The 11,365-nt window shown below is 40.6% G+C and overlaps 1 protein-coding gene across 4 annotated transcripts; it reads right to left on the reverse strand.

Annotated features, from left to right (window-relative positions):
• Positions 1-2,906: 2,906 nt before the first annotated feature.
• On the reverse strand, positions 2,907-10,913 carry TAC1 (tachykinin precursor 1; the record flags this gene model as incomplete). 4 transcript variants are annotated; one of them, XM_081244368.1, is made up of 6 exons in its annotated part: positions 2,907-3,443; positions 7,114-7,167; positions 8,612-8,635; positions 9,112-9,156; positions 9,636-9,732; positions 10,791-10,913. In XM_081244368.1, the coding sequence occupies 6 exons, from the start codon at positions 10,911-10,913 to the stop codon at positions 3,394-3,396; spliced, it is 393 nt and encodes a 130-aa protein (XP_081100494.1). In that variant the 3' UTR covers positions 2,907-3,393. The 4 variants fall into 4 exon arrangements, with proteins under 4 accessions (XP_081100494.1, XP_081100495.1, XP_081100496.1 ...); XM_081244369.1 differs by lacking the exon at positions 9,112-9,156; XM_081244370.1 differs by lacking the exon at positions 7,114-7,167.
• Positions 10,914-11,365: the final 452 nt, after the last annotated feature.

An 11,365-nucleotide genomic window follows, 5' to 3' on the forward strand; every position in this document is an offset into this window, starting at 1 on the left:
ACATAGAGACCCTCACTTCCTCATCCTGATCCTTCAGGCCTGGGGATCACAGTGGCTCCAAGGATGTTAGCCTGGAGACCACATTCCATTGCTGGCTTTTCCACATCCTGCCCACACCTTTGTGATTAGTCCCTTTATTAAATCTTCCTCTAATGACTCAGCTTGAGTGTCATTTATTTTTGCCCTGGATCCTGACCAAAACAAAACCAAAATCAAAAAACAAACCCCAAACCAAAGCAATAAAGTATTCTGGTAGATTAACTATCCAGATTGATCTTTTTGCTGTTTTGTAACAGAGTAAAAGTATTTTAGAAGGAATATAGGTGAAGAAAGCTCATTTTAGTTGAAGGAAGTATGCCACAGAGGGGAAGTAACAATAAATATTTCATGAGTACAAACTTCAAGCTGCAGTCGCTCTCTTTCCTGCTCAGCGGTTGCTAGGTTTCTGGGCCTGGAGGGAGAGCAGACAGGAGTGTGGCCTGGCAGACAATGGTCTTCACCTAGCGCTTTTCAATCCTGCTGCAGAGATTTATAGAATGTCAGAGAGGGATGGGGCTGTGGGGACTGTCTAGTGCAGTGATGCACAGCACGAAGCGCCACTCTATTTGTGAGATGGCCCCAGATTTAATTTGTGTGGTAACTATTTAGAAACTACCCATGCTGCTACTGCTTCTTCAGTGTGTCTATAAAAACCATTTTAGTGGCTATCATATAGTGCTAATTTTCTCTTTGGGGATTTTGGAGAGTAGCTAACAGTGGCATCAGGTAACATTCACCGAATGCTTGCTGTGTGTCGGAGATGGTGCTCAAAGCTTGACATGCATCATGTCCCACGACCCTCACCTAAGCTCCGTGTGGCTACTGTCCACTGTGTAGAGTGGTGTATGATAGTAGTGGACAGCATCATTAGTCCAGTTTTACTGATGATGAAAACAAGGCAGAAAGAAGTTAAGGGACTTGCCCATCATCACACAGCCATTAAGTGATAGAGTAGTTTGACTCTGAACCCCACACTCTTATCCATTACATGGTTCCTTCCTGTTAAAACATCTATGCAGAAAAATATATGTACATACAATGCAGAAATACTGCTTTGTGCCTAACAACATACCATATATGTTGTTTCATGTCACTAAACACACCATAATGCCATTTTAAGTGATGTCATAGTATTCAGTTTTGTCACTATGGCAGTTTGCTTCATCAATCTCATTGTTATTTCTGCCTAATAATTCCTTTCTAATCCTGACTCCTCTCGTATTATAATCTCCGACCCCAACATTTCCTTGAGCTTCATATCCTCAATTGTAAAATGATAATAATAATATTTCCTTCAATGAGTGATTAAATATATATTATGAAGCTATTATTATGATGATGATTCTATGTTAAAATTATTATTATTATTATTATTATTTTTTTTTTTTTGCGGTTTGCGGGCCTCTCCCTGCTGTGGCCTCTCCCGTTGCAGAGCACAGGCTCCGGACGCGCAGGCTCAGTGGCCATGGCTCACGAGCCCAGCCGCTCCGTGGCATATGGGATCCTCCTGGACCAGGGCACGAACCCGTGTCCCCTGCATCGGCAGGCGGACTCTCAACCACTGCACCACCAGGGAAGCCCCTATTGTTATTATTAAATAGAACATCAAACATTACTGTTGGGGGATGGGGCTCTATGACTATGATTTTCTCCTTTTTGCTTATCGTAATATAATTTGTAGCATTTAAATGTGTTGTGTAGGGCTTCCCTGGTGGCGCAGTGGTTGAGAGTCCTTCTGCCGATGCAGGGGATACGGGTTCGTGCCCCGGTCTGGGAGGATCCCACATGCCGCGGAGCGGCTGGGCCCGTGAGCCATGGCCGCTGAGCCTGTGCGTCTGGAGCCTGTGCTCCGCAACGGGAGGGGCCACAACAGGGGGAGGCCCGCGTACCATAAAAAAAAAAAAAAAAAGTGTTGTGTAATAAGGCAAATTAGTTCATTGGAGTTTTTTGAACAAATTATTCATTTAAATATATAAAGATTAAAATATGCTTTAGCGCTCCTGTCCCACAAGTGGTTTTAACGTTGATCAACAACAGTCACCAGTCCAGAATAAACTCACAGAGTTTTATTTCACTGAGCAATGCTTGTCCTGAGTTGTTTTACCACTTGTCAATATTTCACACTCTCTTATGCAATCAGAAAATAATTCCAAGGACACTTAGCAATGCTTCCCCTTAAATAAATACACAAGAGCTTCCCTCTGATTGCCCTGTATTTCTGATACACATGCTTCTGCTGGAGTGTTAAGGGCACTAGCAATTCACAGGCAGTCGTTAGATATGCAAGAAAGCAGCTCTTATCTTTGTTATGGGGGTGATGCCATATTATCAGCTCCCTAGCTTTCTGTATCATCCTCTAGTGACCCTTGTGAGAGTTTGGTTTGGTGTCTTGATTCTAGTGAGACTCAAACACTGCTGCATTTATTCCTGGGCTTTAAACATGGCTGAAATGGTAGTGTGCTGATGTTTTACACAACAAGGAAATAACCAGTGAAATGCATCTTTAAAATAGATTATCCTATTTGTAAAAGGGAATCATAAGCACATATAAACAGAATTGAGCTTTAACTGTTTTGGGGACCAGAATGTAATTGTTTTCTCCATGAATGATCCTGTGCCAAAAGTGTGTGTGTGAGAGAAACTGGGATTACATTTTGGTCATTTTCCTTAAGGAAGAGAGATTTAGTAGTTTTCTGTTTCAGTATTTAGCAGCCAAAAACAGCTTGGAACATATTTCATCTACTAAAAGAAAGGTTGCTGATTTGACATAAATGTTAATGAAAGAATAAGACACAGTTCTCAAGATATTTTTTCTTTTATTTAAAATGTAGACTATCACAACACATTGTACAATAAAATAAAGACCTTAGAATCACAGTAAAACTTTTAAAACATCTCTATATAGTCACAAAACATGAAACATGCTGCAGGGATAAAAACACAGTTTGGTACCAAGTCTCAGTACACTTTCACCATGAAAGCAAATGGAGAAGCACAGCCTATCTGTGAGTTTCCTTTCTTTAGTAGTAGCTGATGTGACTGCTGCCAGCAAAGAGAAATGGTTTCTTTCTTTGGAGACTATATCTCTCATAGGCTTTTACAACTTCATTGTATACTGTGCTTTGTTGAGAAATTACCACTGACTTCTACTTCTGAGCATGTTGTCATATTAGAATTACAACACGCTTTTACAACACATATTGGCAGAATATGAAAAATAAATACTTTTTGAGTTTTCAACTCAAAACAACAATTATTATTAAATAAATAATTATTCCTCATAGCGCATGTCTCATTTTATCTTGCCTTGGCCATTGACACAAATGAAGCTCAATGAATAATACGTTAGGTAGTTTATTTACGTCTTCTTTCATAATTCTGCATGGCACTCCTTTCATAAGCCACTGAGAACAAAGATAAGGTAAAGGGTTTGTTAAGAAGATTCACTGACACAGTTAAACAAAGTTCAAGGCATACAGAAATTTATTTTAAACTCATAATTACTTTTTTCACTCCATGGAAGTATTTCTAAGAGTCTTATTTGTACATCTTCCAATCGGGCCTCAGTCTTTATCCTGATTGGAAGTGATCTGTCCACAGAATTCTTGGTTATTTTGGTCATCCTCATAGACTTGGTGCCCCCAAAGTGTATTTCCACAGTATACTGCAACATTGATTCTCCACAGCTTTCTCAAGCAGTGGTGGACACCATGGTGATTTATAGAAAGGACAATGCCTAAAGTAAACAGGAATAGTAGGAGGATGAAAGCAAAATGTGGGACTTTTATTCTAGGACAGAATCAACCAACTACAGGCCATGGGCCAAATCCAGCCCACCGTCTTTCCTTGTAAATAATGTTTTATTGGAACATGACCACACCCATTAATTTATGTATTGTCTATGCCTACTTTAACATTAAAATGGAAGACTTGAGTAGCTGCTACAGAGACTGCATGGCTCACATAGTCTAAAATGTTAGTCTAAAACCTGGCTCTTTACAGAATAAGTTTGCTGATTTCTGGTATAGGGGTACCTAATGGTGTCAGGGTCTCTTCCTATCTTGTGGATTCCTCCCACTGATAGATTGTCCTTGAGACTAAAAACAATCTCATTGTCTATAAGTAGGGCAATTGAGTCATCTAAATAAAACATAGTTTAACTTACCTCCTAGCACCCTAATGGCCTGTGAAAGATTAATCACTGCTTCCAAAGGTATTTAACATATAGCTAGCAAGTAACTTAAGTACTTTGACTATATGGACAGAAAAAAGTACCAAATTATATTATATTATATTATATTATATTATATTATATTATTAAATATAATTTCAAAGGGGTCTGCAGCCACAAAAGGGTAAGGATCAGATTGCTGTGATCAAAATACTTAAGTATATATTTTCATCATTTTATCTAATACTTTATACACTTAGATTTACATTGTAGTCAAACTACTGTGCTTTTAAAAATTCAGTATGCATGTATAAAATACTGAATTTAAATAGAAATAGTAGAAAGAATTGTGAAAGACATGTAGGAATCATAGGTGCCACTCTAAACAATTTTCTCAGTGAGAAGGATTTGTTGGAAGAGTAGGTAGGTGAAGCCTCCAGTGTTATCACTTTCCCCGTTTACCACTGAGCAGGTTCTCATTAGCATCCAAGGTTCCCTTAAGTGAGGTTAACAATAAGGAGAATGTTTTATGTCAATCATGCACACACTTCTGGGGTGGAATAGTCTGAGGCCCAATCTTGGCAGTTCTGAAGGAAAGAAACAGTCCATTTCTGACCCTGGTTTGTTTGTAGGAGGAGGAGGATGATCAGCACAAGTACAGTTCCTGACAAGCTTTCGGTAACATAATTTTGTTCCTCAGAGAAGGGAAGTGAATGTGAATGTAAACTAACCAAAGACGTTAGTGATTGAGCTGAAATACAATGTTCTCTTAATTGGAAGCAGAGTTTCTTACCTTCAAGAGTCCTTGAACCCTCTAAAACCATATGTAAATGTTTGTGTGTATGAGCTGATAAGGGTTTCTCTGGGAAGACACTTTCTAGATAACTCAGATTGTCAAAGGGGTCTGTGACCATAACAGGGTAAGGATTGGATGGCTGTAGAAGGTGTCTATGATAACCTTGCCTCAACTGATTATATGAAAATGTACCCGATTGGGTATAAATTACATGCTTGCCCATTTTTTCCTTTTGTATTTTCTTAACTAAAATGGAGGAGCAAAGATTTAGTCATAAATTGATTCTGATTTATACAGTGATTCTATTTAATATTATCTATAATTATATTATTTTAAGTACATTTAATAGCATCTAATTTATTCATATTGCACATATCTATATTATTTGTAAAGTTAAGCATGTTCTGAAACCTTTTATCAATTCTGAAAATGGAAAGTTGTTGACTGGTGTGATTATCAAGAAAACCACAGGTATATAAGGGCTAGTGTACACTTCTGATACAAATAAAGCCAGTGTGGTTTAAACTTATATTCCATTTCCAAAAGCTGGAAGATAATACATACTAATAAAACAATTTTAGTTTTTCATTAGGTACACTGGTAACTTCTTTAAAATTTAAACTTGAGAAGCCTCCAAATTACTGACGAAGAAATACAAATGTAGTGTCTAAATCTGGAAGGTAGAGAACCAATATAAATACTAGGATACCTTGGGCTTCCCTGATGGCGCCGTGGTTTAGAATCCGCCTGCCAATGCAGGGGACATGGGTTCGATCCCTGTTCCGCGAAGATACCACATGCCTTGGAGCGACTAAGCCCAGGGGTCGACAAAACTACTGAGCCTGCGCTCTAGAGCCCTCAAGCCACAACTACTGAAGCTCCGTGCGCCTAGAGCCTGTGCTCCGCAAAAAGAAAAGCCACCACAATGAGAAGCCTGCGCACCGCAACGAAGAGTAGCCCCCGCTCACCGCAATTAGAGAAAGCCCGCGCGCAGCAACGAGGGCCCAATGCAGCCAAAAATAAAATGAAATTAAAAAAAAAATACTAGGATACCTCATTTTTGCATGACTTTTTCAGATTAATTAAGCCAGCATATCTTACTTACAGATTTTCAGGAAACCAGAAATATTCTAAATGGATAAGACAGGTGATGATTACTTTCTAATTAATTACATTATTAGTATTTTAATTCTAATTTCACTGAAGGTAAAATAAAGAGAATTTGAATAGCTTTCAAATTAAGCTATGAACTATAAGGCCTGAATGAGCTTAACACAATATCAGTTTCTATGAAAATGATACAGGGGTTATTTAACCTTAAAAATACTGTGATGAATGAGTTAAGAAATTAGAGTTTTCAGATATATGCATATGGCATTTACATAGAAGATAGAAATTAAAGAAAAGAAAGGAAATATGCAGGCTTTAAATCAAGTGAAAGAGTTGTTCAGATTTAAACTGGGTTATGAGGAGAATTGTGGCTCTCCTTCTCTTTAAGGGTTTTATAGCCAGAACTGATTATAACCCTCTAGGATAATTTGATTGTGTTCCTTTTTGAAGGCACTGGAACAGACTATGTTACTCTCCTAGTCTTAAACATTCATCAGGTTTAGAGTTTGAGCTTCTATAATATCATTAAGAGCAAGTGATTTATAAAAATGGATTTGTTTTTATTTATTTATTTATTTTTGTGTTGGAAGACTGTCAGATTTAACCTTTTGTAAGACTTTCCAATTACCTTGGTAACAAGTAAAATTATCGGTCTTATCTCCCCCATCCTCCATCCCCCTTAGTTCAGTAAGGTTAAATGTGGCTTATTGAACAGATGTAAGGGAAAGGGTATTAGACTAGCCCAAAGATTCAGGTTAGGTAATGTTTAAATGCGGCAGACACTGGGAGTTTGAGAAGGATAGATTGATACTGTGGTGATATTAGCTCAATCATCTATAAATCCATTCTTGGATTTATTTATTGCAATTAGATTTTTTCAACATAAATACTCATTTTAATTTTATTATTCCTGTTTAATACTCTGAAAAGAATGCCTTAGAGAAAATAGAAGTAGATTTAAGGTACTGTTTATTTGCAGTCATGGTTTTATACATACCAGAATTTAAAGCTCTTTTGCCCATTAGTCCAACAAAGGAATCTGTTTTATGCCCTGGAAAAATACATTTAGGGGTATTTTAATATGTATATCTCTGAGGAAATAAACTGTTATAACTAGTATCAAAAAAAAGCAAGCTTCCAAATATATGCCTATATAATAAATATATAATTATTTCAAGTTTTGGTGAGCCTGAAGAAATAAAGATTCCTAGTAAGTCTTATAAATGACACTAAATAAAAATAATACAATGAAAGCACTTTTCTCAATTCTATATCTAAATATTAGCAAGTATACTTTATTCATATTCTATTTTATCTGTTTATATACAATGTTTTAAATATTGCTATTTGAGCTAGCTTTGATGTTTAGGGAGTCAATTTCACATTTGTGTGGCAGAAACATCAAAGCTTATTTCCTCATATTACTGAATATGTTGTATTTCTCAGGAAACTGAAGCTTAGTTAAATCAGATTCCTGTACCTGATGATTATAAACTTCTAAAGTTCACTATTGCTATTTTATTGGATTTTTAAAAATATTTCTTTTGGAAAAAGTACGTTAGTTTTGACATTAATATAGTACATTTATTTTCATTACATGGAATTTTGCTATACATAATTCCCTTGAAAGTCAAGTCCTGAGAAAGTAAATATGAATAAGATTTATTTACTTTCAAAGATAAAGCCTTTGGAAAGGATTATTATTTTAACTCTAGTGGGAGGATGTCTCTTGGTTTATACTATATTAGCTAAGAACATGGCTGCTATCTTAGTGTGGCCTCTACTCTGCTTCCAGTGAATCAAAATCCAAGTTGGAGTAAGTGAGTGGACCTTGGGATAAGTGAGTGTGATTGAGATGGACCCCTGGTACTTTCTACAACTTTATCTATCTTTACCTTTAGTATGGATTCTCTACGCAGACATTCACTCCATCCTCTTAATTGGCTGCTGGATTACTCTAATAAATGACATCATCATGGAATCAAGCATACTAAATGAACTAGGAGATGCCTATAAATGCTTGGATTTTTGTTTTTGCTTTTGTTTTTTTCAGTGGAAGTGGTGGGGTGGGGGTGAGGGGAGAGGAATGTGTGGTGGATTTTTACCCCTAGGATTGAAATTCTTATCTAAAACTAACAATTTACAGGAGTTAAAGGATTCCTTCCTTCCTCCCTCCCTCCCTCCCTTCCTTCCTTCCTCTCCTTCCTTTCTTTCTTTATTATCTCAGTTTCTGTGGGTCAGGAATTCAGCAACAGTTCAGCTGGGAGTTAAAGGATTTTTAATATAATGCATCCTTTTAGTAAGTATGATATGTTTAAACAACAGAGCTTTAAACATTCATGTTCTGGATGTAATATGAGTCTGCGCCATTCTTAAATTGTGTTAATTAAAAATATTAAGTCTACATTACAACAGAAAATAAGTTATTATGTAAAGTGGAATTCAATCTAATTTACATTTGCATATGATACATGTCAAAATAATTTGGAACTTACTTTTATGAGAGAGCTGGCCATGTCCTATAGAAAGAAAAATAAAATTAACAAACACAATAGATTTGTTTTAAAGGAGCTACATTATATCTTTTAAAGAGAATTATAAAATAAATTGATTTTTAAAATAATGCAACATTTTCCATTCATGTACTATCCCGAGGAATATAGCAGAATCATAAATGCTATCCAAATTATTAATAATAAAGACAAAATATTTTAAACAAAAGGAGTATTTTTAAGTGATTTATGTGGGCCACAGATTCAAACTCAGGTCTGTGAGACTCCTGAGGCCTGAACTGCCTGGCCATACCACCTCTCGTTTTCTTATAAGAGATACATCTTCAAGGCCGGTCAGCTTTGATGCTCAAGAGAGAGAGAGCAAACCCATCTCTTTATTCAATAATCAACCAAGAATCTGTATTTCATCCCACAAAAGACATTCTCCATTTTCATACATGTGCATTCACAAGAGTAAAATAAAGATTTATAGAAACGTTTACCATAAAGAGCCTGTAACAGGGCCACTTGTTTTTCAATTGAGGAATCTGACAAGAGACGAATTGACATTAACTGTTTACACGCTCCACTGATGGTGTTAGAATTCAAGAAAAGGAAATATTTCTATCATGAGACACTGGCAGCTAAATCTAATCTAACTCCAGTGGTCTAAAGTCAGTTTTCCACATGGACTGAGAACATTCTGATATCCCCTGGAGGCCCCGTGCCTTCCTGTTCTTTGTCAGTTTGGATCCTTAGTCAAGGAAGCACTTAGCTTAAGGTTGGTTCCTGTTCTTGGCGGTTTGGACCGATCTCTCCCTCCCTCCGTGGCTTGTGTGTGTTAGCGGGGTGAGGGTCAGAGTCGTGCTCCGGGAGATATACCCATTTTAGGGTGGAAATCTCTGCTCATAGATCAAGAGAGACTGTGTGCTCTGAGCATGAGCTAGGATTCCGGGGTGGGAGTGGCGAGGGGGGGGCGGTGGGCGGTGCCCAGAGAGACAGAGAGGGTGATGGCTGCCCATCTCACCAGCATCCCGTTTGCCCATTAATCCGAAGAACTGCTGAGGCTTGGGTCTGCGGGCGATTCTCTGCAGAAGATGCTCAAAGGGCTCGGGCAGCTCCTCCTAGAGGACAGACGCACCGACAGGGGCACACGTGTAGGCAACCAGTGCAAGGCGCCGGCAAACTAGAGTCATTCTGGTGGTGCGCTCCAGCCTGGGGCAAATCTTGGCGGTGGGGACAGGCCAAGCCAGGGTGGGGAACCAGCTCCGAGGCGAGAGGAGGCCGGGCCTCCCGACACCGGGGCGTTGCCTCTCTCCACCCCTCCCCGCCCAATTCGTGTCCGGCGCCGCCGCCTCCCCGAAGCCTAGCAGTAACCAGTTAGCTGGAGGCTCGTCGTCTCCAAGCCCTGCTCGCTTTCCCCTCTTTCCTCCCATCCCGGGGACCCTCACTTATCTGCCGCTCAGCTACCGGACTTTGTTCATCTCTAGCTCGGGCTTTGGAGACTTCTCACCGCCCTAAATGCGCACAGGTGTGTAGGGGGGAGTGGCGGGGGGAGGGTAGGGAAGGTGACAGCCCTTTACAAGCGACTAACAGTGCGCGACTTTCACTGTTCCGGCGGGGCGCTCTCCCTTGCGCGAATAGCCTGCGAGCAACCTAAAGGAAAACTTGCGGCTACGTCTCCAGGTCCGTAAAATAAAAGTCATCGCAGGAAGTTAGCCTCCTACCCACCTGCGACTCTCCAAGCCCCCAGCACCTCGCCACTTGCCCCTGCTTTCGCCTGCGTCGGGCGCGCACTCCTCTGCCCCTGCCCCAGCATTTCCAAATGCCAGGTCCTTGCAGCTGGACCTGAGTCTCCGAAATCCGCGTTACCAGGGGATGAAACCTTGTGAGGTTTCCAGTCTTGTGAGGATTCCGGGATCACCTAGGAGGGTATTATTCCTCCAGAGAGTTCCCGAGACCCGACGGTGCAGCCCTCGGGAGGAAACTTGGTTCTTGGATGCAGAATCTCGTGTGGGACCCAGGGGATGGCGTTCCTCTACATCCCTCCCGGCGCGCCTCCACCGCCTCTGGTTGCGGTCCCGGTGCCCGCTAGGGTAACTAGGATGCTATCGCGGGGGGGTAAGTGACACCTCTTAAGCCCATGAAGAACGGCGCGGGCCATCTTGGGACCGGGTCTCACCTTGATCTGGTCTCTGTCGGACCAGTCAGACCAATAACTCAGATCGTCGTTGGCTCCAATTTCTTCTATGAACAGTTGAGTGGAGACGAGAAAAAAGACTGCCAAGGCCACGAGGATTTTCATGCTGGATTTCTGGGAAGAGTGGGGAGAAGAGGCAGAGGAGAGAAAAAAAATATATGTATTGGGGGTGTCTATCCAAGAGTTAAGGCAGCAGGATTTTCGATCCCACAACGGAACTCAAGGTCGACTGAAACAAGATAAACCGCCTAAGGGCTAAAGTCCTGTCGGTACCATTTACGAAAGATAATCAAGCCCTAAAGCTTCTCAAATCCTATTCTTCCTAGATCCCAGCTCCCCCAGCCCCCAACCCACCAATCCATACCTTCAAGCCAGGAGGCTCTGCGGGTGGAAGGCAAAGAGGGACAAGGCACTTGGGATACCCGTCTCGCCGCCGTCTCCCTGCCGTCTCCCCGCAGTCCCCCCGCTGTCCCTCAGCTGTCTCCCCGCTGTCCCTCGCCGCAGCGGCCCATCCAGCCCTGCTAGACGCCTCCTCGGAGCGGTGCGCGGTGCGGAAA

The sequence above is a fragment of the Mesoplodon bidens genome, assembly GCF_964165515.1.
Source record: "Mesoplodon bidens genome assembly, chromosome: 9".
In the NCBI taxonomy this organism is placed as follows: domain Eukaryota; kingdom Metazoa; phylum Chordata; class Mammalia; order Artiodactyla; family Ziphiidae; genus Mesoplodon; species Mesoplodon bidens.